This window comes from Tasmannia lanceolata, unplaced genomic scaffold (genome assembly GCF_043159265.1).
Source record: "Tasmannia lanceolata isolate RefF3 unplaced genomic scaffold, GAP_Taslan_0.1 ptg000019l, whole genome shotgun sequence".
NCBI classification, from domain to species: domain Eukaryota; kingdom Viridiplantae; phylum Streptophyta; class Magnoliopsida; order Canellales; family Winteraceae; genus Tasmannia; species Tasmannia lanceolata.
The window spans coordinates 5,569,715-5,596,988 of record NW_027518696.1 but is presented as its reverse complement, the minus strand read 5'-3'; the positions used below and the strand labels follow the sequence as shown (position 1 = coordinate 5,596,988).

Sequence of the window (27,274 nt, the reverse complement as noted above, 5' to 3'; positions counted from 1 at the left end):
CAGAATTCACGTTCCCAGGGGTGCGAATCATCCTAGAGTGGGTGCGAATATTTTCATTTTATCCTTCTCTTTTTATGGTTTCGTTCACACCTCTTGATTTTCTGCTCTCCCTCCAGTGTCTTATTCAGAGAGAGAGAGAGAGAGAGAGAGAGAGTGTATGGGTCGAAGAGGTCGAGCGAGTCACAACCGATTTCGGAAAATTTAAACCGTGTTTGGATCAAGGTGCGACTTTATCATTCAAACCGTAACCCCTCCTCTGATTTCAGAAAATTAGGGTGAGTTGTGGATGCCACTCCATTCAAAACCCTAAATATATAGTAGTAAGTTAAGGGTTTTACATCTACCTCTCAAGGCGAGTAGGATGGCGGAAAGACAAAAGATTGAACAAGGGAATAGCGTGGATCAACAGCAATCGGCGGCCAAGGAAGAGATGATTGGTTGCGTAATAGCGTTGGAGGCGGCCTTGCTCCCATGCTTGCCTGCTAGAGAGCTTCAAGCCATCGATCGCTCCGCCCATCCTTCTCATCAAAGTAACCAACCCTCCTTTACTCAATTCTTCTATATGTATATAACACTTGTGTAATTTTGATTCAATTTATGTTAGAGATGAACACAGAAAAGCCAGGAAAAAGATTTCCCACGTCTAGGGGAAGCCTCTACAAATAAATAGCAACTGATAAATAAAGCTAAAATGCACGCAACATTCCACTTCCCTATTGAACAACACCTGTGTCACTGCCCTATTATTTTTCCTCACCATGTGACACTTATGATAGTAGTGATTTCTCTTTTCATTGATGTGTAAAGGGTTTTTTTTTGCCCCTTGTGCTAGCCAGGGATAGTATAGATAGGGCAAAACATTTGGGGACTTTTGGATTTTTGAAGAATTGGAATTTTTAGAATTCGTTTCGGCTCCTTCCTCTAAGAAGAGGAGTTTTCTATCCATGGAGTTGGCTGCATTAGGGAGGTAGATCTGAATGATGTTTGTTGAATTCTATCTTGTTCGTCAATTGCATTTCCAGTTAAGACCCTTTTGTGGATATGTTATAGCAGCCTTTGATCACCAATAGCCCGGGGTATATGGTGAGCTTGAAGTTGTTATTAATGCCACTGAAATTATAAAATCTGGTATGAAGTTGATTAGTAATTTCCGGAGCCTAGGGGCCATGTTATTCTCTGATGCCTTAAGGGTCAAAGTGGGTCCAAACCAATGTTTAAAACTCCTCGACTCAACAAGGAACTCGCCCGAGTCGACTCCTTTTAACCACAATCCGGATTCCACGTTTTTCCCTACAGAGTCAATAAACTCCTTTGACTCTCCTGAGTTATGACCGCGTCAACCGTGTCAACCGCGTTCTTGGCCGTGTCCGCGCCAAGTCGACAAGGATTTTTCTTGGCCGCTTTCCGCGTCACATCCGCGTTTTTAAACACTGGTCCAAACCCTGAGAATTAAACCCAAGATTCATTAAGTTCTTAAACCTGAAATCTGCTTGTGCTAAAATTCATAGCGAACTGTTGTTGGACGTTATGTCATTATCACTCAATCCCTTGGAATTTTGTTTCCCACACCCTAGCCCAATAACCCACCCAAGCTTCTGACAATGGAAATCCAGTAACCCTGCCATGACTAGGCTTGTAATAAAGAATTTCTTCTCAACTGCGTATGAGAAATGAGTTCCAGCCACTAGCCTAGAAATTGTTTGTGAGAATGTTGGAGTGGGTACCTTGCTGCCATCAACCACTATGTTAATGAGTTGGTTGGATATGGGTGATTCAATGGCGGGATTTCCCCAAACCAGCTCTAAAGTCCCATTGGTTATGAGAAGGCCGACAACAGGTCGAGCCTGCCCCACAGATACTCACTTATGCTATGTCAGCAGCCCTCAAAGTGGAAGCCTAAAGACTAGTGATAGGTCCAATACAGTGTGAATTCTTCCGTCGACCACACACTCCGTCATTTTTGGTATCAGACCGAGGTGATTGCAAAGATTCTAATTTCTGCAGTCCTGATTGGGATTGGCTCTCAGCTCACTGGAATTCACTGCTGGAGCGTTGCTTGTAGTTAATCTTGTAATGAGAAAGTTCTATCTATCCAACTGATCCTGAGAATTGGGGCTCCATCAAATGGTGTTGCATTGCTTGTGGAAATGCCAAGATGAGTTTTTCCGTACCAGTAGAACTCATTGAGTATCAAACGGGAGTTGAATGATCCTCTATGGAATTTGCATTGTTCAAGTCTAAAACCATAGGGACTTGTTTCATGCTAGATCATGGGACCATTGATACTTTCTTGAGCTGCCTTCACTACTATTTCTAATATTCTTCTACTTATTCACCCCATCACAGAATCTCTGGCCGTCAGGATCTAAAATATTAGCACAGAGCAAGTTTACCTGATGGTTTGGACACTAAAGTGACTGCTCACAACGTGCATAACTGTCAGTTGCATGGAACTGAGAGCTATGGAGATGTTTTTGCTTTAATTTCCACTCACAAGCATTACTCACAACCGTTTCTCTTTTTGCCAAAGTGTTAAAGGCTGCTTGGACTACCTTGGGCTCTTGTAAATCTGGATCAGTAAGCATGACATAAGGCCTCTTGGTTGGAGTCATCCACCTGAGTTATAGCTCTTACATACAACCATCCATCCTAAGCTGACTTGAATATAAAAGTGGACCCTGAGGCTAAACGACATCTCTGTCATGAATGGTTTTGGGAGTTAATCTTGAATCTTCACCGACAATTGGTTTTCCCATTTGAGCTCCAGAACCGATTTAAATCACCGGATTTTTACTCCTCTGGAGGAGTTTCTGTTGTTTAGAAGGCTGAAATGGATGCTTTTTTTCGGTGGATTGAACTCCCTGAGCTCCAGATCCTATCTCTAATTGTTAATGTCAAACTAACATTATAAACTTTATTATTCTCACATATTTTTTTGAGTCTTAGAAATTCATGATAATTCCATGTAGGATAGTCAGACTCTCCCACAACTATAGTAGCTTGAGTTGTTGCCTACATATGCAAATGCATCACCAAGTACCAACTTCTACATTCCAAGCAACTATCACTAGTTCAAGTGTTTAGTATTTTATCTAATTCTTGTCATTCATATCTAGTATTTATAGCCTAGCTTTCTTTGCAACTTCCGTGCATTGTGGGTTTGATGAAGTTCCTCAAGTGTTTCATTTCCTATTAATCACAAATGTTAATCCTATGACTAGGTGTCATAATTTTGCCAACATTCTTTAACGTGATCTTATACATTACTGGTTGTAGAATAAGGCAGCACCATCCCCATTTTCACCATATATTGGCATCTTTGTTCTTTCTGTATTGGTGGTTTCTGAATCTATTGCATTCTTATTTGCAATCTGCCTACACAATTATATTAATAAAAGTATATTACCGTCATTAGTTTTTGGTGGTAAACAATTCAAAGGATTGTATAATGAAGAAGGTGAAGAAGAAAGAACAACTGCAAGAAGAAGTAAGAAATGTTTTATCAAAATACGCAAACAACTTTTTTGAAAAACAGGGAATAGGTTTTTGAAAAATAGGAAATGGATTTGGAAACACAGTTCTTTATTATCGTTTTCAAGGAATGTGTTTCTCAGTTGGAGAGAAGGCACAGGTACATTTTCTTAGAAAAGGGTATGGCTATCCAGGAGTTTCCAGATAATTATTGATTTGAGCATTGACAGAGACAACTTCTCTGTCTTAAGCATTCTTACATTCTTCTTGTAAAAAAGTGTTTCTGGTTGAGAACTGGATTTGGAAAATGGAAAGACCTGTTCTTTTCATCCATTTTATGCTGAACTTCTTAAATGCATGTAATTGTCGTCTTTGTTATCTAAGTAAATTTAAAAGGGAACTGTATTGCAATGCTAAATCTTTGGGGCTTTCCCAGTGGTGGAATATTTAGGTTCAGCTTAAGCACTGGGGATTTTGGCCTTGGACCTTCATAAATTGAGCCTTTTCATCCTAGCAAATAACAAACTACTTCATAGAAATGACCATACGAGGACCTGTTACCTACCTGGTATGTGGACTTGGGAGTCTGTGATCCAGTTAACTGATGCATTTTGGGACTCATGCAAGGTAGTGGGAACCTTGGTGTCAGCCAAGGGGTTTCACGCACCACTCAGGGCTGTGAACCATATTACGTTTTCTGAACCATGATTCACATCATTGGAAATTAAAATTTTTGTTTATATGGCTGGAAAAGTTTCTTGCTTCAGATGACCATGTGACTTATACATCTTCAGTTTGAAGCTATGACATGATGATTGAATCTAATATGATGAGTTATACAAACCTGCTAACATGCAAGAACACATTCAGGGGTTCACAAGTTCTCTTACCGTCGGGTCTAATGAATCTAAATATATTGTGGGAGCAAGACTCAAAGCAGAGCTTTCCAATTACCTATATTATATTTTTGTGTCGGTGCATGTCAATAATGATGATTACTATTTGCTGCCTTCAGTTGATGTTGAAAAACATGCAAGGGATTTTATGGAAGCCGCAAAAAAGCTTCAACTGTATTTTATTGGTCTACAACATGAAGATCAACCCACCAAGGAAGAAATGCTTCGAAAGGTAACCTACATTTTAAATTCTACCCCTAAAAAGCAAATAGTAACATTTATCTTTTTTTTTATGGATGACAAGAAGTTAAAATCTACAATATTCTTCTCCCGTGACTGGAGAAGGCTCTGCACTACCTTTATCATAATTGGTGGGCTTTGAATTGTGTTTACAGGAGATTGCAGTGATGGAAGAAGAGTTGAAGACCAAATCCGAGTTGATTAAGAAGCATGAAAGTCTGATGCAAGGGTGGAGGAAAGAACTCAAAGACCAGTTTGATAAACATATTACAGAGTTAGAGAGGGTGTAATCTCTCTTTTGCTATGGATCATGGTTTTAGTATTAGCATGTAAAAATTACCTTGATTTATCAATTTTCAGGTATAACAAAAACAGTTTCTAACCTTGATTTTGCTTTAAAATTAAAGAGAAGGACGATTCTAACCACCCAGTTGGTGTATTTTTCTCAATTGAATGTCCTCCATTGCCATTGTTTCACAACTTCTCGTTAAATGCAAATTGAGGTTTTTTATGTTCTCTCTACATATTGAGTTCCTCCTAAACAATTACAATTAGGGATCAAATATTTTCGTCCATCATTTTCGGTACCATCCACAATGAACTATAGATCATTTTAGGAGATAATCAGGGATTTGACTCTCGGTCTTCTGGTATTCCAAGATCGTTCGGGGGAGGTATGATCATGAACTCAGAAAGTTATATATCTTTGATGAAACCTTGTTTTTCTACCTTGATCTTTATGTCCTTTATAATGACAAACAACAACATTAGGAGCTTTGCTAACAACCCCTATTTTTTTTTTCATTTATCTGTTTTTTTTTTTTTGAAAAAAAAAGGAAGCATGTGCCCGTCTTATAACGTGATCTGACGTAAAAAAGTTGCCCACTTTTCACGTCAAATCACATTATAAGGAGAGCGTGCACGTAATGCAGGGGGGAGTGAAAATATCGTCTCCCTAGTCTTTTTCCTTCTTTGGTTTGGATGAAGATGGTGGGCCCTACCATATCGAAACATGAGATGAAAAATGGTGGGTCCCACCTTTGCTGTGCATGGGGTAAAATGGTGGGTCCCACTTTGTTATGCATGGGTGTGAAATAATGGACCTCACCTTATCAAAACATGCGTTGTAAAATGATGGGGCTAGAAAATATTTCATTGAAAATTCTTCATGGAAAAGGTTATGGTCAGTATAGATTGTAGACAGGAGATTTTTATATGGTGTAAGGCCTTACAACAATACGGTAGGGGTACCGCTCTTGATATTTGATCCAACCCAACAGCAGCTCACTTTTTGAGCTTTTTGAGGAGCTGCTGTCCGATCAAATGTCGAGGGTGAAAAAAGGGGTCGGACAGCCGCCAAATGGGAAAAAGAAGCTGCCGGGAGCTCCGGTCAAGGGGAGAAAGAAGAGAGCTCGGAGAAGATAGCTCAAAGATTTTCGTCTTGCCGTCTCTATCGAAATGTTTTTTTTTTTTTTTTTTTGGTACAAATTTTGGTGTGTTTATTTCTTGTTTAGGGAAGGGAAGGGAAGGGTCCGTATACGTCTGGAGAAAAGAAAACGAGGATAATAACCCATTGTTGGAAGATTGAAAGATAAAAGTATCATTTGGCCTTAAAATATCTCTGCTTAATTTGATGGTGTTTTTGGGTGAAAGGTAAGCCTGAGCACCAAAATGTGGCCACGGGACCACCGAAGAAGTGCCGCCATTATCGGGCTTACCAGAAATTTTATGAGAAATTATATGATGAATGGGCGTACAAACTCATACTCATCATCCCACCCTTGATATCTTGATATTTGATCCAACCGTAACACACTTTTTTAAGATTCTGCTGTTGGATCAAATAATCATCACACAAATAAAAGTTTACATCCCACCCTTGATATCTTGATATTTGATCCAACCCGTATCACACTTTTTAAGATGCTGCTGTTGGACCAAGTAATCGTCCCACAAATAAGAGTTTGTACGCCCATTCATCATATAAATTTTCTCACTTTTTATATTGACAATATTTATATCAACCGGTATAAAAGGGAAAATAACGATAAAGAGGCTCATTATTTTGGTTTATATATTTATTTTTATTGGCCGTAGTGGTGTCACTTGTACAACGACGCATCCACAGTAGCACTCACCCACCATGCACACATACTGGCTCACTACTTCACATCCATTTACCATTTGACAGCAAAAACCTTTGACTGCAGATTAAGCCAGAGTTTAACCATATGGGAAGGTTAGCTAGCTAATGAACAAACGGTTAAGTTTTGTGTCAACTCGGGTTAGCAGAGGCTTTAGCTTGGGTTTTTATTGTATCAACCTGTTGGGATGCTTCGCCCCTCCTGTATATTGATATTTGGCTTTCATTAAATTTCGTTACCTTTTTAAAAAAAACGAGTTACTGAACAATCAGGTAGAGAAGTTACAGAATCTATAAATAAATATGAATAGACAGCCAAAATGACACCAGAAGCATTTCAGATTGAACACAAAATAGTTACCATACATGATACATGGCACAAAATTAATCTATGGTGAGTTTTCAGAGTGGCATAAGTAGGTACAATAAAAACTAGAAAAAGTTCACTCATCTAGAAGTGATACATGAACATTTTCAGTCAAGCATTTGCACTGCTAGCAGTTGAGGAGAAGAAAACAAAATTAGAAGATGAAAGATCTATCATTTGCATTGCTACCAGATAACTAGAAAAGGAAAAAATAAGAAAAAGAAAGAAAGAAAGACGTACCATACCATTCAAAAAGACAACAGAAAAATCTACCATGTCGGTAGGGCAGGGCAAGCAATTCTCCTTCCATTAAAGTTGTAATGGCATGCACCCCATATCTCAAAGGGACTGGAAATGCCTTGGAAGACTATTTCTTTGCATAAGTAACAAGCATTGGGTTCTGTGGAGTAATCTTGAAACTTTGAAGGCCCTGCATGGCAACAGTTGCTTGCATTTCATCGCTATATTCGACAAAAGCAATCCCTGGCTTTGTTTCAACCATCCTCACTTCCTTAAAACCAGGATACTGGCAGAAGAGCATCTGCAGCATCATAGGAGTCGTCTCATGGGGAAGATTTTGAACAAACAGTATGTTATTTGGCGGGGCCGGTGCCTCTGGCAGCATAGATTTTGCACCTCCCAGGTAAGGTAATTGGGATAGCTGTAGAGTTGAAAAAAAACAAATGAAACTGGTAAGGGAGAAAGGTTGGAGGTTCTTCACACAATGCAGATGCAATAGGTATCTAAAGAAACATTATAAAATATCAATAGAAGGAAAATTCAAAATTTTCCCAAGCTTGTTATCAACCAAAATAGTGAGTAAATCAAATAAACTATGACTATCAATCTGCACCAGACTGAGATGACTAATCACCAATGTATGGGCATGCATTTACTTCTAATATATGAGTGGTCTCATCTTCTTTCTTTTTTTCTTTGAATGATAATATATGTATATATGAGTGGTCTTCTATCACAATCTTCCACCAATTCTATATCTAGGTGATATTTCCTGACTTTAACTATGTAGAATTCTCCTTAGTTATTCGAATCAAAAGAAAGATATTTCCATATTTAGCATTGGTTTGGAGTAGGAAAACATTTGGTGGATTTCACCCAAAGAAAGAAAGAAACATTAGGAAGGCTAGAGACCATTGATAAAATTAAACCAAGGAGTGCTTCGGAAGAAAGCGGGTGGTGTGGGTCAACCTAAAATTTTTTTTCAAAGATATCCGTTCAATGGGAGGAGATAAGTTAATAGGAAAATGTCACCAGCAATATGGCTTAAAGACAATGACGAAAAAATAGAGTTATTTTTTAGCTGTAAGTTGTAGTAGGCCCCACTGTTGTACAGAGGAAGGATGCTGAGTAGTGCATACTCTTTAACTTCTAGTGCTTGTTCGCCTCCATGTAGCCACGTTAGTTCCTCCTCTTTCTTCTCTAAGAATAATTGGAAGTTTCAAAAAGTACTACTTTTTTTTGACAAAAATAGTCTTCTTTCATTATATGGCCAATGCTAGAAGACCGCAAAATAGAATTAATGTCCCGACAGGGGAAAATTAATGATTGAAGAAAACGAAGTGGAAAGTGCCACTATTAAACTATTTAAATTTTCTTTATTTCAAGGAGGGAGTGAAAGCAGAACCTAGATATGCTAGATTTTAAAGCCATAGCTAGAAAAGGCAAGTGGTTAGAAAGCAGATTAGAGTAAGAGACCCATGAATCTATTTTTGGCATGTAAACCGAATTGGTTCTCAATGTCATTCTATAAAGACTGAACTATCTGAAAGAGACCAACAAAGGAGTTCTTGATGGATTTCATGAGGGTGGTAATAAATTAGGAAGCTAACAATATGTTCATAACTCTCTTCCCAAAGAAGCGAATGGCGGGGAACATTAAAGACATTCAACCAATTAGTTTGATTGAAAGGCTATAAATTTTTTTAGCAAAAACCCTATCCTACAAAATCAAGTAAGTTTTATGGGAGTCACTTCACAATCGCAAGGTGCTTGTGTTGATGAAAAACAAGCTCTGGATGGAGTGTCAATTGCCAATGAATGTATTGATTCTGTGTACTATGAAGGCAGACAAGGAAAAATTAAATGGACATGAAGAAAGCGTACCACAATGTAGAACTTAAATTTTATTGAGTATGTGGCACGGTAACACGTGTATAAATGGATTCTCATGAATTTCTATAGCATTCTTACTAATAGTAGCCCGATTTTGAAGAGAATTATGAAAGAGGGCCCTCTATCTTCGTTCCTATTTACGTTTTTTTTTTTTTTGAATCATTAAGTCTTTCCCCTAAAGGCAAGTGGAGGAAGCATACCCCAATCTCACCATTTTTTTTTTTTGAACAGTAGATATATTGAAACAACAGGACCAAAAAAAAAAAAAAAAAACAAGACCTCAGTGGTATGAAACATTCAGTCACTTCATTTTGTCATCACCGCCCATATCTTAGACCTTCTGTTTGCGAATAATGTTTTGGTATTTTGTAATAATAGAGAGGAGGTACAAGATCTTTGCACTATTATAAGATTGTTTGAAACAAATCTCCAATCCAAGGATGAATTTGTGTAAAGGCCTGATGATGAGGTTAAACATGGATGTGACTTGAGTATTGACTCCTGCAAGATTTGGGGTGCAATTCTGAGAGTTCCAATCACTTACTCAACGCTTCTGTTTGACAAAATCAGCACTCAAATTGTATGCGGTCGGATTGCAGAAAGGAGCAAAGAAAACGTTTTATGGGGTCGGATTACACTAATCAAAGTGACCCTATCTACTCTAACTATGCATTTTTATGTCACTAATCAAAATTACCCACATCGATGGCAAAAAGGTTAGAAAAACTTCAAAGGACTTCAGACAGGAAAGGGAAGAAACAAAATGAGTAGACACATTATGAAGTGGAAGAAAGCGTGCAAAACAAAAGAAAAATGGATACTTGTCAAAGGCAAACTGAAACAAGGGCCTGCTAGGGAAATGGCTATGGAGGTCCTTTGGCGAAAATTATTGGGGATACATATGGGGCGGGTGGGTTTCGCAACGTCCTATATAGATGTAGTAGCTAAGGTGCTTGGTGGGCAATTGGTGTATCTTGTGTTTTGATTTTTTTGTCAAGTGCTAGGTTTAGAGTAGATGGGACAAATTGTATTAAGTTTTGGGAGGATTTTTGGATGGAGGGTGTACATCTTTCCCATGCACTTCCCAGTCTATATAGGCTAGGGAACCATAAAAAGATATCTATTTGGAGCATTACATTAAAGAGAAAGGAGGGTAGTTTGAAACATGGTTTCTGGGAGAACCACAAACAAGAAGAGTTTAATTGTTATCTTGCTCTAGTAAGGTAGCAAAGCATCTATACATCCTCTCAACAACATGATAAAATAATTTGGGTCCATGACCCTCAAGGTCGTTTTTTGGTAAAATATTTGTTTGCATCACATATTGTTATATTGACTGCAAGCATCTCCATCTTGTGTTTGTGGCACACCATTCCACCACGAGCAGCAGTTTGTTGGATGATGACTAAGTTGGGCTCAACATGCGTGAATTGCTGATGCAATCCAAAAATTAGCAACAAATTTTGAGGATGGTTATTTTAGGAAGATTCACAAATGGAAGTTTCATAAGTGGAAAATACGAAAGTTTCTGTGAATAAGGAACTATTTTTGGAAGAAACTTGCAACATGGTGGAGTTATTGGAAATGTGTGTTATTGGAAACTTGCAAGATCCTGCAATCTTGAAGATTTGGGAAAATGCTATTTCCTATTCTCTTAATATTTTGTTTCCTAAAGCTGAGTTATCATTTCTTATTTAGTTTGATTTCTAGATTTGATAAGCTATGGTTGCTTTTCTTATTTATAGTTAGTTTTTAGCCTAGGAAAAGTTTAGTGTTTTAGGTAGATATGCCAATATAATTTTAGTTTCTTGTTAGCTTTTGGAAATCTTTTTGAAATGTAATAAAAGAGATGGAGGAGTGGAATTGGAGAGTTTTTGAGATTGAATAAAATTTTATCTTCACGGCATACGTGAGATTTCGTACGAGTTCTTCTTGTTACTTGTTCTTTCTTGGTTTTGTTTGATCTTGGTATTTAGGCTGCGCCAGATTGGTGTCAAAGCCACTTCGCTCCTACGGTTGGCGGCGTATTGATCATGCCACCGAAAAGAAGAGGTGCTCATACCGTTCCAATGGCGGGGATTGAGACATGAGACGAACTAGCCATGCTTCGAAGACAAGTCGAAGACTTGACGGCCCGGATTCTTCACTTGGAAATGTCTAACCAAGTGGATGAAACCGAAGAGGAATATGAAACCCGCCTGAACCCTTTCCATGACAAGGTGCAAATGGAGGCTCTAGTGAATCCGCGTGAAAGAGACAACCGCAGTTGGGAATCCGGACTGAAAATAGAGATGCCTGAGTTCCATGGTGGATTGTCCGCGGAAGAGTTCTTGGATTGGTTACGCAAGGTGGAAAGAATATTCGAGTTCAAAGGGGTTCCAAACCACAAGCAAGTCCAACTTGTGGCTTTGAAGCTTAGTGGACGAGCCTCGGCATGGTGGACACAATTAGAATTGACACGATCCCATCGTGGAAAGTCCAAAATCAACACGTGGGAGAAGATGAAGAAAATGACAGAAGCCTTTTTTCATTTTATCTACTTTCAATTTATTTGTCAACGACTACAGAATTCGCAAGAGAGAAAGCCACTACTTGTCGAAGCAAACGATGAAGACCAATGTGAGCCTATCTATGATGAGTACGAGGACGAGGACGAGGATGAAATAGTAGAACTTCAAGGAGTTGTTGGGGAAGCCTCGGTCATTCGAAGAGAAATGATTTCACTTCAAGAAAATTTTGTCGACTATTTTAGAAACAAAATTTTTCATTCTACATGTACGGTGTCCAGCAAAATTTGCTCGTTTCTTGTTGATAGTGGGAGCTGTGAGAGCATCCTATCAGAGTCTCTCGCATCCAAGTTGCAAATCGACATAACAAATCATTCAAAGCCCTACAAGCTTGTATGGTTGAAATGGGGAAGCACAGGTGATTCGTCGAAGGACGGTGTATCGAATTCGAGGGCGAATTCTTCTCAACAAGGGGTGACTAATGCAATCCAAAAATTAGAAGCAAATTTTGAGGATGGTCATTATAGGAAGATTCACAAATGGAAGTTTCATAAGTGGAAAATACGAAAGTTTCCGTGAATAAGGAACTATTTTTGGAAGAAACTTGCAAGTTTACATGGTGGAGTTATTGGAAATGTGTGTTATTGGAAACTTGCAAGATCCTGCAATCTTGCAGATTTGGGAAAATGCTATTTCCTATTCTCTTAATATTTTGTTTCCTGAAGCTGAGTTATCATTTTCTTATTTAGTTTGTTTTCTAGATTTGATAAGCTATAGTTGCTTTTCTTATTTATAGTTAGTTTTTAGCCTAGGGAAAGTTTAGTGTTTTAGGTAGATATGCCAACATAATTTTAGCTTCTTTTTAGCTTTTGGAAATCTTTTTGAAATGTAATAAAAGAGATGGAGGAATGGAATTGGAGAGTTTTTGAGATTGAATAAAATTTTATCTTCACGGCATACGTGAGATTTCGTATGAGTTCTTCTTGTTACTTGTTCTTTCTTGGTTTTGTTTGATCTTGGTATTTAGGCTGCGCCAATTGCAAAAAAGAAAGGAGTCCGAATTGCAACTAAATGCACATTGCGCATGGTTGAATAAAGCGCGGATCGTGTATTTATCCATTGAAAGTCCAGTTACACAGTTGGGCAAGAATCTTCAAAAGCATTAGAATTAAATGGATGCTTCTTAATTCACTGATGAATCTATTCATAGGGTGTTCAAAAGGCTCACTTGGTGAAGAGGGAGGATCCTTAGCAGAATATCCACTTTGCCGTGTAATGGGGTATTTGTTATTGACACAAATAGATTGGAATATGCCACCTCAAAACTCATTGTTGGCTAAATCATCTTCACCTTCTTGAGATCTCAAGGAAAAACCTTTGCTAAGCCTCTCAAACTTCACCCATCAACATAAGAAACAGAAAACACCCCTCCCATCCATACAAGGAATTAGACATGTCCTTGACCTTCTTGAGCCATTCAAGTAACTCACAAAACAGTTTATCTTTCTCTTGGAAACTCCCATAATCCTTACTATTCTAAAAGCAAAAATCCAAAACATTTTCTTCCACCCTTCAACTAAATTCCCTTTGTAAACCTTCAGTGTTCTCTCATCCATGGTGCATTTCTGCTTCCTCTGACTTTGATTATTCCTTCGATCAATATCTCTCTATTTGAATTGCGTAATGGTATTTCTGGCATTTGAATCCTATTTTTCCCTTGAAGATACATCCAAACCTTACCTCTCGCCTCCAACCAAGATATCTTTAAGCAATGGATAGAGGTGATTTTCTTAATACAATTCAATGGCTTATGAGGAATCTTTCTATGCTATGGGCAACAGAACTCCTCTGGTCCTAAATCTCCCATTGTGTGGAAATCTTACGTATCGGCCAAGGCCACAACTTTCCTGTGGTGTCGTTCATGGTAAATTTCTTATGGGAGGATCAACTAATAAAGAGACGTAAAAGTGAATCTTGCACTCTTGTGTACATTTTGGCTTCCCTCTGGAAAGCCCCTTGCACTTATTTCTTCAATGCCGCCGAGCGATGCAGAGATGGAGTTTCTTTTTTGGCATGTCCAATGTGTGCCCAAATTTCGTTGTGTTAACTTCGGGTAAATCTCCGAGGGAATGGTAGCGCAAGCCAATAGATAATAAAAAGACTTGGTTGTCTTTGGAAGATCCATCTTCTGCCATGAATATGGATTATATCAAAAGGTAGGAATTGGATCATCATTGATTTTTTTGAGCGGGCCTCAAAATCTAATTGGTTTGCCAGTGTTGATGTTCATGATAGTATTTATAACCGGATTCATGTTAGTGTGGAGCTCTCCCCCGCCGCTAAGCCCATTCGAAAGTTGGATAAAGGTGAACTTTGATGGGAGAATCAAACTCCTGAGTAGGAGTGGAGCTATTTTCTTTGTGAGGAGAGAGGGATTTCTCTAACCCTAGTTCTCAATTTTCTGTCTCCTTTGCGGACCATGTGGATATTGTGATGCAGCGAAAGAGGAGATTCATGCGGTTTGGAATAGAATCAGATTGGTGGTGGAGCTGCAAAGTTGTGGGTTGAGGGGGGTCCCTCAATACGATTAGAGATGGTTTTATAGGGAGGCCCACACTCCACAGAGATCTAGACACTTATTTAGAGAGATTGTTTACTTATTGAGGATTATTGAGTGTTCTTGCACCCATTCCACAGAGGAGGAAAAGGAAGGACTCTCTCTTATCGATTGGAAAATTTTTGCGTATCACGCTCAACATTGTTGTTTTGGCACAAGATGACTAGCATGTAGTTTTCATTTTGGTTTCTTTGTTGTATTAATGTAGCCTATGTTGTCGTTTGTGTTTATTCCTTTTTATATAAAATCTCACTTGTTAAAAAAAAGGAATCTATTCCTCCTTGGAGATATAAAATTAATTTTAGGCAAATAAAGAATATTTTTTCTAAGAATGAGTAGGGGATCTCTCACATTCATCATGAAGAAAACGATCGAGCTGTGACCAGTTAGCCAACTATTGTGTATCTTGTCCTAGTATATCCATTTTGAATGTAATGACTTCATTATAATCGAGTTTTTGTCCCGCCCTTGATTAAGTTTTTTTGTATGATGTTTGGGCATTTTTTGGTTGCAATGTTTGTTACTTACTAATCAAATTTCAGCTGTCCAAAAAACTAAAAAGAAATAAATAGATAATGCAAAAATTTAGCAAAGGACCTGGTAGGATTTCAAAAAATAAAGTAACTTGTTAGAACATATGAAAGCATTAAAGACATTAAGTCTAACTTAAGAAAGGATCATAATTGACTATCAATTCAAATTTCCCAAAGAAACATAAAGAGTCACTATAGACAATGAAAAATGTGCTTACAGGAGGCGTTCCACCGTAGGCAGCAGCATAGGCAGAACTCAGACCCACTCCAGCTTGATTAGCATCATGGAGATGTTCCCTTCGCTTTCTCTCAGCTGCATAGAGAGGAGGACATGTATATTCAGAAAAAATCTTTGCAAGCAAAATCAATAAGGCAACCAAATCTTAAATGAAACTCTCTAGCAAAATCACATCAAGATTGATAATGCCAATCTTACGTCCTGATTATTATGCATTTAAATTTTCATTTCATCCCATGCATTATGCAAGAATAAATATGACAATAGAAGGATAAAATAAAAAGTTGAGAGCAGCAATGTAGAAATTTCAGCCAAAGATAGAGAAAGAAAACATGATTATCAGCTGTTCTCATTCATAAAAACAGAATGGCAGATGCAGCCATGCAGGAGCTGCATTGAAAGTGCTTTTGTGTAAAGATGTAAGGTCTAGACAATAGCTAAGTTATATTATAGAAATGTTCAGATTAGTTGGGTGATATGGTGCTTAGTCGTTTTTTATTTTTCTGCCTAATACATGATAAATATTGTTTTATTATGAGGTGATGACTGGCATTCATCACTTCTTCTGGAAACAATTTTGGCAAAAATGTTCCAATCCAGTACATTTTGTTTTTTCAGTTGGACATTGCAAACAATAAAATGTATGTATCATCAGAAACATACACTATACATCCAAGAAGAACAAAACTATCAACCGATACAATTTGCCTCCAGCAATACGGCATTACAAAAGTCAAATTTTGACGTGTCTGATTACCAGAAATCTGACATTTTAGAAAGTTTAAACCATGATCCAGCATGCTAGAAGGAGATAGAATGAATCGGCATGATTGCCATGAGGTAATGCCATGCTTTTACTTACCTTTATTTATTCTTTATTGATATGGTTATACGGCCAATTATCAACTATAAAACCACCCCTTGCCTACAGATAGGCCAGCAAGGGAAGGTGATACTAGGGAAGGCCTAGAGTTCTTTGATTTCCTTCCTACATGAGGGTGCCATGTACATTGTGTATATTCTATGTTTTCTCCTCTTCCCCCTTCTATTGTGACCTGCTCGGTCTTGGGGCTATGCATGTATTCTTCCTCTGCTTCTTAATATAATTCTCTACCATTAAAAAAAAAAGGTCAAGATCATCTTTGACAGAAGGGCAAGGGTCTATAAAACTCCCTTGAAGGAAGCTATGGGTACTCTTTTAACCTCTTTACTTTTTGAAAAACTTTGAAATTTTTAAGACCAAAGGTCAAGATCATCTTCGACAGAAGGGCAAGGGTTAGTGTCATATTACCTGGTCCAAAACCCTAAATAAGTGTTACTGTCATCATATAGGTGTGTAAAGTGAAAGGAAAAATAGAAATTACAAAAAATGGGCAAGAAGGGCAAGGGTTATTGTCACCTTATAAGTGTGTAATGTGAGGAAAAAAAGAAATTACAAAGAATGGAAGAGGTTTCCTATGAAGAAGCTGATAAGGTGGATAGGAAGAAAACTACAATATAGGCATTTCCAATCAGCTCTACTCAACCCCTTCCCTTGCTAAAGTGTGCCACAGTGCCGAGATAATCTTTGACATAAGGGCAAGCGTTACTGTCATTTTATTAGTGTGTAATGAGGAAAAACAAACAAATTACAAAGAATGGAAGAGGTTTCCTACGAAGAAGCTGACAAGATGGATAGGAAGAAAATTACAATATAGGCATTTCTAATCAGCTCTACTCAAACCTTTCCCTTGCTAAAGTGAGCCACTGCCACATCAATGGCAGTTCTAGGCATGTCTATAAGATGGATTCATGTGCCTACTTAAAATATTTCCCACATGACATTGGCTAAGCTCCAATGACCTGATTTGATCTCTTAGCCCATGCAATGAAATTGATAGAATCACCCTCAATGGCTCTACCTATAGGCTATAGCTTGTTTGATATAACCTCTCGAAAATTTGAACCCCCAGTTAAGAGGGCTCTTCCCTCTGCCTTATTTGAGTCTTTTTGTGTTTATAGGACTAGAAAATACCTTAAGAAACCGTTCAAAAAAACACCTTAAGAATATCTTCTTAATCATACCTAAATACAACCCAAATTTCGGATGGGCCTGCATTTCCTCAAGATCATTTGCCAAAGTTAATTTTGAATTCATCAATAGAGAAGGGGCCACCTCGCCACAATTCTCCCCAACTGTTTGTAGTCCTTTGATGTCAAGCTCCAATGTCGGAAATCTCCATTGGTGCTGATTTTCCAAAGTTCTTTTATACTGATTGCCAATTTGATGATGAATAATATAGCATTCATGAGGGACTAATAGTACCAACAAAGATCCTACTATCCTACTACCCTTTTCATTCCACATGCACCACCATGGTATATGGAGTCACTCCCCATAGAAATTTTGCTCTTTCACCAAATGGCCATATTGCCACCCAACAAAGAGGTCACTCACCTTTCAAAACCTAAAGCTAGGTTTATGAATAATGAAGGGTTTTCCCTTTTGGGCTTTTGGGTTTCACGTTACTTTTTTCTTTTTTCTTGAATGGTAAACGTTACGTTGGTCATGAGTTGATAAAATATATTGTCAGACAATCTTTCTCTAGTTTGTAAAGATCTATAATTTCTTTGTGTGATTCTCTAGCAAGTTCTCTACTTTTAAAGGATCGCTAGTAAATTTAAGGTGTGTTCGGCAAGGCTTCTTATTCTTGGCCGAATAAAGATGCGAGAAACGGATTGATGAGATCTGGGAGGCGACTCTGAGTCGCTCCACAGAATCCCATCTTTTTAGGATGAAAATAGCACAAACATGAGAAAATTTAGAAGCGGGCCTTTGATGGGTCAGTTGAGCCGAACAAGATTTTAGGGATTCTGATTTTTTTTCATCCTCTACCCCTAAAAAAGAAGCGGAAGCCATTATCTTGATGGTTGCCGAACGCAACCTTACTTGCATCAGTCATGTTCCCCACTATTCTTTTTAGGCTTATATACTTCTACCTTGATGAGATACTTTAGTTTTTATCCTTCCTCCCTACCTTTCCCAGGGAAATTTTTCTACAGTCTAAAAAAGCACATTTGACCTGCTACAGATCCATGAACTCTAAATCTATGACACACAATGAGCCAGTAGATTTGCAAGGTAGGCTTTCAAATTTGCAATCACTCCACCTAAGGAAGTTGGCACTTGTTGTGCAATGATAACTTCCTTTCCATCCTTTCAACAGTTGGTTCCTGAAAGGATTTTGATGGGATTTCAACTTCAAGAAGCAGTCAAAGATATGTGAGCAGGAGTTTCTCAGTTTTACAATACAAAGATTGTGGGCTAGCTCATTTGGCTCATCTCATTCCATGTTCACAACTACAACCACCTTTTCCCCAATTCATTTTTAATCTGGCTATCACTTCAAGCTATTCTAACGCTACTTTAAGGTTATAAACTTCTTACACATTCTTGTTGCCAAAAATCATTATACTGCAAATTGCAGGTGCAAATTTGTAGGCATGGTCCCACTTACTTTCACCCTTCAATGAGACCTCTAGCTGTGACCCAGCTGCTAAGTAGAAGACTCAAAATTCATGCAACCCATGAGAGTAAGAAAGGCAGAGATGGGATCCCCTTCTCCAATCCTCCTTGTATTTATTAATAACACAATTGATCACAATAGGTAAATCTGAATGGACAAGAAACATTAAAGAGAAAACATCTGCACAAAAGGATAGCCAGTTCCATGTCTGATGATGTAACCATTTAAGCATCTAGAAGCGGAGATTTTAAATTTAAAAAAGAAAAGAGGTGAATTAGGATTATTATTTATTAACCAGCAAGAGAACCATCTCTGACCTCTTTCCTCATGCCTCTTTCGTCTTTCTCGTGGAACGAAAGAACCATCAGCCTTTGATATTACATCCGATTTGGTCTTTGCATATTGTATCCTCTGTATGTAGTACAAGTTAGCCATTGCATATCCAAGGTGCAACAAAATAACTATCTTAATAGTATGACAGCATACAATAGCAGACATGCAAAGAAACTGAACAGCCAAGAAGCTCCAGAAAAGATCAATTGAACTGCAGCAATATAATAATAATGAGGCAACACATTATCTTCTTTACTTTTCCTCCATCAATCTGGCTTGACAAGGGAAACCTCTGAACAAAAGGAAGAATATGCAATGTAAAATAACTATGTCCTGAGAAATTAAAATGGAAAGCAAGATTGTGCGGAGATAATGCTTCAATAAAAAGCTTCTGTCTTCTGCTACATTTGTCCATCAAGTCCTTTTGCTTCGAAAAGATTCAAAACATTAAATAAAAGGAATAGTTCACTATAATTAATCCAACTAATATCCTACAAGATTCGTTACGAAAAAAAGCAAGGTTAAGCATAGCTATAATGCTTCAAAAACTGTCCATCATCAACTTACAGCATAGAAAACACATCCACCTGCCAGACTATGCTGGCATTGTCTATTGATACAACACTAGCCTGAAAAAGGTGACATTGAGGAGCCAATATGAGATGGGTCCAACCTAGACACAAGGAAAAATAATGTACCCATGGATATTACACCACCCTAAAAATTTGGCAGGCCAAATATTATGGAGAACCACAAATAGTCTGCTGTAATTTTCTTTTCGTTTGTGAATGATGGTCTGCTGTTTTCGTTTGGTTATATTTGATGAAAAACAGTAATCTGAGGGAAAACACAATATAAATCAAGATTTTTTAAACTTTTTTCAGTTTTGGACTTGTCTCCACCGTAACCTTAGTGACATGCATCATGCAATATATCATTTAAAGGAAAGAGACTAAGAAAAAAGGAAGAGTGTCCAATTTTACTCCTTGAAACTAACTTTATAAGGAACGCAAGCAGTCAAGTTGCAATCAATCCCTACAATAGCAGTGCAACAAGCAAGGCATCCAGATCTTGATACTGATGTAACAATGATACTCTGCTCTGAACCGGTAACTTAGGTAGAAGGACTAAGCAATAAAAAATGGGGTCCACCAACAGTCTGAGACTCAAGCCCGAGTGCACAAGTCAAGGAACCGCCCTCCATGGACAAAGCCAACCGATCTGCCAAATATGGTACAAACAGCGGCCACGTGTCAAGAAGATCCTTAATGCATCATGTTGAAAAAACCATCTAGAGGACCCCCAAGCATTGGATAGAAGTGATTGTTGAGAAGGATGGGCCAAATTTTGGGGAATGGGCATCTTTGGATAGATAAAATGGAAGGGTCTAGCGGTCTGGAGAGATATTTATAAGATTTTCCCTTAATTTCAAAGAGACACGGTTTCAGAATTGGGGAGGGTAGTAGAATCAGATTCTGGCTAGATCATTGGTGTGGTTCAAATGCTTTTGACGTGGACTTTCCCGACTTAGTCACAATTGCTTCTAATCATTTTGACACGGCGGAAGATTGTTATCAATGGAGTGCCGACCCAACTTGTAAATGGTATTCCCACGACAATTGGGGTTATGGATTTTGAGTTCGTAGGGGATAGTATGGAGACCACTATAATACAAAAACTAGCTCATGTCCTCTAGACTCTAGTTGAGTGACCATTCTCCCTTGACGCTCACTTCGCTCGTTCAGTAATTGGTCTAGTCAAGGGGGATTCAGGTGTCACCAATATGGCTAAGAATCAGGTGGTGGAAATTGTTTCACCTACAGCAAACAATAGAAATTGTTCCACCTGCACCAACACAAAAATATCTACAGGATTGACATGAGTAGATATTGACACTAGAGGTCGATCATGAGTGGATAGTGATACTAGCATATGGTTAGTAAGCATACACTCACAAAATCTAAAAGCATCAGGATATGTGTCATTCACACTTGTAATGAATACTTTGTCCACGGTCATAATTCAAGAACAAAAAGCTGTAATATTGCACCTGGCACTGTTATTTAAGGTAAATTATCACCCATGGTACCATATTATATCGGTCTCCTGCTATTAGAAGGAAAACATCTTTTATCTGCGTCACCCAACTTAAACATTTAATTTCATACTTGTAACTCCCACATCAGGTTTGGCCAATGTTTTCAAATGTAATGTGTGAGTAGCACAGTTAGCCTTCATTAGTAGAGATTTGCAATTCAGCAAGTTTGACAAAGCTCCAAAAAGTGAGCTCACCATAGTAAACTAGCAAAACCCAACTGCAAGGAGCTGATGATTACTAGCTTTGGGAACAAAGGCAAGGCAAGTAAAGAATCGGATCAGGTAAGCTCACTAAATCAAAAGCAAAGTTTCGGTGAGTGTTTCGGTTGTGATGGAAATGGAAACATGTCGTTTTCAAATGGAAGTTTTGGTAGAAATCTTGTAAAATCACAGAAACGTATGGAAACATATATGCAAATGATGGACATATATTATGAAACTTCGCCAAGTGCTAGAATAAGCAGAAATGCATACTAAAAAACCATCACATCAGTAAAAAAACACTAATGGCGCTTTAACAACATAGAACACCTAGTGACCTGCATTGTCGTGCATTTCTTTGGTTTCAATACTTGTTTCAATTTCGGTATGTATTTCGATGGATATTGGGGAAAAAAAACATTTTGATCGTTTTGTATCAGTTTCGGCGGAAATTTAAAACCATGATTAAAAAAAAGGCTAAAACATTCATATAGACATATGTACAGTTCTAGATTCTGATCGTAGAAAATGTGCTCATACAACCATTCAAAAAAATGTGCTCATGGTAGCACATGATATGAAGACTTTCCTTTTGAAAGATCATATGATATGAGGACTTACAAAACAAAAAAACCATAATTTCCACCAACAAAATCTCTAATAAGCAATGAAGTGAAAATAAAACACGAGCAAAATTCAAGGGAAGAAGGTAGAGATCTTCAAGTTATATGCATATTCAAAGAATCAACTGCACTTACCATTGGCTTGTCATAGAATGGAAACCCTTGCATTTGCCTTAGTGCATTAGTTGCTGATGAAACATCCTCAAAAACAACCCATGCTTGCCCTCGATGTTTCAAAGTCTTAAATGCAAGAACCTCTAGTATCTTCCCAAATTGAGAGAATACGGCAAAAAGAGATTTTTTTAGCTCTGGACGATTCAAGTTATTCAGTTAGTGAACAAAACAAAAATTCTTAAATGAATAATAGAGAGAGACAAACCTTAAATTATTGCTAGAACTTAGCTCAGTTTCCAAAATCAAGAGCAGAAAAAAAAAGCATGTGAATAGAATTGCAGCACTTAAGTAAAACAAGAAAAGAAACATGGCATCTCAGTAAATAATATCTTTAAATTGCAATGTTACAATAGTTTTGAGTAGAGAAATATGTTCTAGCAATAATTTCAGATTCAAAATAAACTTTCAAATTGGCATTAACAACATCCCGTGAACAGTTAAAGAGAGTTCAAAGACCATTAAATAGACATGAGGTCTCCAAAGTCCAAGTTGATACGTTGCCCCTCTTAGAGGTGTCGAACTTAATGACGTTTCCAATAGTTACTTTTTTTAAAAGGTAAGTAGCCTTCTCAGGCTTTTAGTTGTTTGTATTCAGCCACAAATTTTAGAATGCTTCTTCTCCCATGAACTCTAGCTTTCAATGGGAAAATGCCAAATCCCTATCACTATCTACAAACATAGTCATCTGAGAAATCTGCCTCCACAAATTACCTCTAGCCAGAGCAGATTACACCACTTTTGTTTTAAAGCAGTCCTTTTGGTTTCATTGACCAAAGAAAGAGGACCTTTTTTCTTTCTAATAATTCAACATGGACGACAGCCCATGCATAGCATTTCCTTAGGTTAAGGTTGTGATATACTTTCAGTGGCATGGTATGTACCGGTTTTCTGTCCATTTCCGTGTTCTTTTCAGAAAAGATGCACCAACCAAAGAATTTTTAATAGTTAAAAATTGAAAAAAAAAAAGTTGAGAAACTATTAGATAAACATAAGAAGCCATCGGATCAACCAATTTTAACAAAAAGACACATTTTACTATTTAAAACATCAAATTTACTGCAAATCATCTACGAAACTAAGAACCATTCATCATACAAAATGCTAAATATAAATAATTAAAAATAACAAATAAAAATGAAGTTCTATTTGTTCAAATCTGTCACATTTCATCTCATTTCTCATAAGCCATCTTCTAGGCTAGGTGCTTCCACAAGATATGCCATCATACTCAATTGAATGGCATATCAAAGTTTGAATTGAGAAAACCTTCTCTTGAAGCTTTTGGTAGGATTTCAGAAAGACGAAAGTTTTGAAGTGATAAAAATAGGGTATTTGATCCATTCAAACAAAAAAAAAGGATATTTGATGTGTTCTTATAGCCCCCATTTGATTGGGGGTAAAAAGACATAAAATGTCATTCAAATAGCTATAAAACAGTAAAAAGGTAAAAATTCAAAAAATAGTTGTTTGGTACAAAAATATAAAATTTCAAAAGTAACAAGTTGTTGAGCAATCAGCTTCTCTTTGTCTTTTAACATGCCATGGTTCCTTTCATTCTATAAGACCTACACCACCACATAAGGGGTGAAAAAACACATGATGCGACCTTCCACCCCTAAGAGCTAATATCCCAATGCCATTCCAAAAAAAAAAAAAAAAAAAAAAGGAGCCAATATCACACTCCTCCAAGTTTGGAATGGAAACAGGAACACCAACTAATGCCAAACCACTTCTATCGACCTCCATGCCTCCCTTGCCCCCTACAATGGAGAAAAATAAGGTTCAAAGATTCTTCAACCTCCTTACACAACATGTGCCTATTCACCATATAACAACTCCTCTTTAGAATATCAATGATGCTAATCTTTTGATGCACCACTGTCCAACAAAAATTTTGCACCTTTGAATGGATAAAGGATCTCCACAAACACATCCAACAGAATCAAGGACAAGCGTCGAGCAAGAGACAACAAGAGAACGAACTCACCAAAAACAAGCCATTTGGGTTTGAAGCTGAGACACGCCTATCAAAAAGGAAGGAATAAACAAAGCGTTTTCCAACTGACCAAGAAGCTCAATCAAGGATTTGATCTCCTATCTTAAAGTTCTGGCAGAAAGAACAAAACCACACAACCCTCTCCTTCACTCTCTCATGACACTCAACAATAGGAACCGCTTACTCGGACACTAGCCTATGAAGGCTCAGTTAACTGTTGCTAACGGGAATTGACGAACCCACAAATACTCCCAAAACCTATTCCCTGCCCCTTTCCCCATCATATAACTAATGATCAATTCAAATACCTCTTTGACACTACAAATTGACCTCCAAGCTCCCAAGTCTTTACCTCCATCGAAGACTTCGCTGTCCACCGTCCACTGTCCCCACCTCCGTCGAAGACTTCACTGTCCACCATCCAATGTCCCCACCACACCCCACCTGTTGCTGCATGAGAACTCACCCCAACCTTCGCCATATTTCCCAAGATACTACTTCCAACCTCCAAAGCCACTTACCGAGAAGGGCTTTATTCCTCAAACAAATATTGCCAATTTCAAGCCAAGAATCTTACATCTTACAAATCATGGAAGATTGCAATGTTATTAATCCTATACATAGTGATACACATAGTTTCATCCCATCTTATGTTATTGTTAATCTTAGAAATCATGGAAGATTGCAATGTTATTAATCATATAGATAGTGATATACATATAGTTTCATCACATCACATTTTATAGTTCGAATGAATCAAGAGTAAATGGGAGAAAATGTGGTAGCTTCCATAGAGAAGTTTGAGAAAATAAACAAAAATTTGTGAGATCACAACCAAATATGATGCTTGTTGCTTGAAAGCATCATATCCAAATTGTCACATTCACGAGAGCAACAACTACAAAGTTGCAGACTCAAATCCCAGTGATAGCTATAAGGATTCGGCAAGAACAGGGGATGCCTAAAACAACAATAAGTTAAAAGTTCTCAGTTTTGGTCCCAAATAAAGTGAGCATAAACAACAATCCACCATAATCTAATATCTAGTACTGATCATCACATGCCCTCAATTTGGAGTGAGGCACATGCCTTGATAGGAAGGTTGTCAGGCATATGCCTTACCAAAAGAAATGCGTACACATTAGGGTGTATCGATATTCACTCATTTTGCGTAGCACTCGAGGACTGTGCCTCCCGGTATTAAAAGAAAGAGACAACTTTTCCATAAGTGTTATTGGTGAAGCCTGATCTCAGTCTAATTTGGAAAGTACTGTACACTTTTCATACTGGAGGTAGTTCTGTACTTTCATGAATTAGGGTTTTCTCCTTTATTGTAACGCGTCTGAAAACGCCATATAAAAGGGTGTGATATCAGAAGACGCCCTAGAGAGTTGTGAGGGCTTTGTAATCTCTTCTTCAGAATAGTGGAATCGCTGGCTTATCGCTCTGCCGTGGACGTAGCCCATACCAAACTGGTTGGGTGAACCAAGTAAATCTGTGTGTTCTGTTTGTGTGATTTTTCGTTTATCTTTTGCATCATTATTCTGCTGCATTGTTAATTCCTAACACATAGTAACAACAACAATGTTAAATAAGATACTCCTATTTTGAAAACACCAAGGAATATTACTTGATTTTAGTTCTTGCTAGGGCCATGAAGCTTGACAATTCAACACCTTTGTATCGGTAACTGACCGAGTAAACTATACCTCACCATGAACTGATTGACACATTTACGAACTCTAATGCCGATAGATAGGTGAAAAATGTATATTATCCGTAAGTAGAAAGATACAAGAATTCGTATATAATTTCACATCACATCTACAAAAGTGGGTTAGGGAGTTGAGCCTCTAGCTCTCTAGCTCAATTCGTTAAGGCGCCGTTCTTCAACTATGAGGTCCGAAGTTTAATCCCTGCTTACCTACGAAAAAAATCTACAAAACTGGATACAAGTCTCGAACGCGGAGATGTTCCCATTACAAATTAGCAATAGCTAAAACCCTAACTAACACCTAGGATTTCTAGAGCGATCGAAGTAATAGGATTTGGATTTCTAACATCTTCTCAAACCCTACATCAGACAGTTAGGGATTCTGTCCCTACCCACTCATTTTCCATGAGATTTTGTTGAGCGGGACAATCAACAAGGAAACAATGTATAGAGAAAAAGGGAAAAACCAATATTTAGTGAATTTTTTTATGGAAGAACCTTGTAACGCTCTTTGCGTTTTCATACTAGGGCAACAATTTCAAACTCAGAAGACAGAAAGATATGAAAATCAGAGAGAGAGAGAGAGAGAGAACCTTCGAGTTTGATTTTCTCGTTGAGGTTGTTGATGTAAATGGTCATGTTAGGAGAAACCTCTCCGGTGCTCATATCTGCAAATGCCCTCCTGGACGTGAAAACTCTAAAAGCAAAAAGCCCTACTAGTCTACAAGAGGACGTAATGTATCGAGGTTTATGGTGCGATTCGATGCGAATAATTCAATCTGAAACACAGGAACGTGGGCCCTGCTGTGAAGGGAGAAAATTATGTGGAGCAAACGGACGGTAAGGATCTAGATCAATGTTCTCACATCCTAGTGTCGTACCTGAATCTCGCACAATATTGTGATGATCATTTATTTGAAACAAGAAATAGGAAATGGTCGGTGCCTGGTTGTAGGCGAACCACAATTTGGTTAAGATGACCGACCGACCACCAGGAATTTTTAGATAGGGGGACCACATTATTTGGGTGATCTAAACCATTCATTTGCTGGCCCCTGACATAGATGATGATGATCCTACCCCTCCGATTTTGGAAGTTTAAAATGGATGCCAAAGTGTAGAAACCTCCACCGATCGGAGGGTGATTTTCTAGACACCCCTTTTCTATATCTATGTCTGGGCCCAACAAATGAGTGGTTTTGGTACTGATGGCGTCGGAATCCGGGTCTCCGATCTGAGCCATCTTTTGGTTTTTCATTCTCCACATAGAAAATGTGCACAACAGCCCAGGAGAAAGTTAAAGAACACACAAATTGACGGAATATAAAGACAAAAATATAAATGACAACTAAAGGTGATATTCGCCCTCTTATCTCCCTAAGGACACGTCTTCTAGTGCAAAAAAAAAGTAATCATAAAGAGGGAGTGGCCAGGGGAAGAAAAGGGGGCAAATATATCACTTCCCTTAAAATTTTATCATCGGGT

The 27,274-nt window shown here is 38.0% G+C and overlaps 2 protein-coding genes across 4 annotated transcripts; one reads left to right on the top strand and one right to left on the bottom strand.

Annotated features, from left to right (window-relative positions):
• The first annotated feature begins 47 nt into the window (after positions 1-47).
• On the top strand, positions 48-5,129 carry LOC143852806 (mediator of RNA polymerase II transcription subunit-like protein). The gene is made up of 3 exons (XM_077362410.1): positions 48-530; positions 4,487-4,599; positions 4,763-5,129. Exons 1-3 carry the CDS (start codon positions 362-364, stop codon positions 4,895-4,897), a joined length of 417 nt encoding a protein of 138 aa, XP_077218525.1. The 5' UTR covers positions 48-361; the 3' UTR covers positions 4,898-5,129.
• Positions 5,130-7,071: 1,942 nt separating this feature from the next.
• Positions 7,072-26,664, bottom strand: U1A (spliceosomal protein U1A). 3 transcript variants are annotated; one of them, XR_013236818.1, is made up of 6 exons: positions 26,383-26,664; positions 22,041-22,213; positions 18,969-19,062; positions 15,126-15,220; positions 7,358-7,778; positions 7,072-7,241 (listed from the first exon to the last, which is right to left on the bottom strand). XR_013236818.1 is itself a non-coding variant. In XM_077362134.1 (5 exons), the coding sequence occupies exons 1-5, from the start codon at positions 26,453-26,455 to the stop codon at positions 7,485-7,487; spliced, it is 729 nt and encodes a 242-aa protein (XP_077218249.1). In that variant the 5' UTR covers positions 26,456-26,664; the 3' UTR covers positions 7,072-7,484. The 3 variants fall into 3 exon arrangements, 1 of the variants encoding a protein (XP_077218249.1); XR_013236819.1 differs by having other exon boundaries at positions 7,363-7,778; XM_077362134.1 differs by having other exon boundaries at positions 7,072-7,778.
• Between the last annotated feature and the right edge of the window lie 610 nt (positions 26,665-27,274).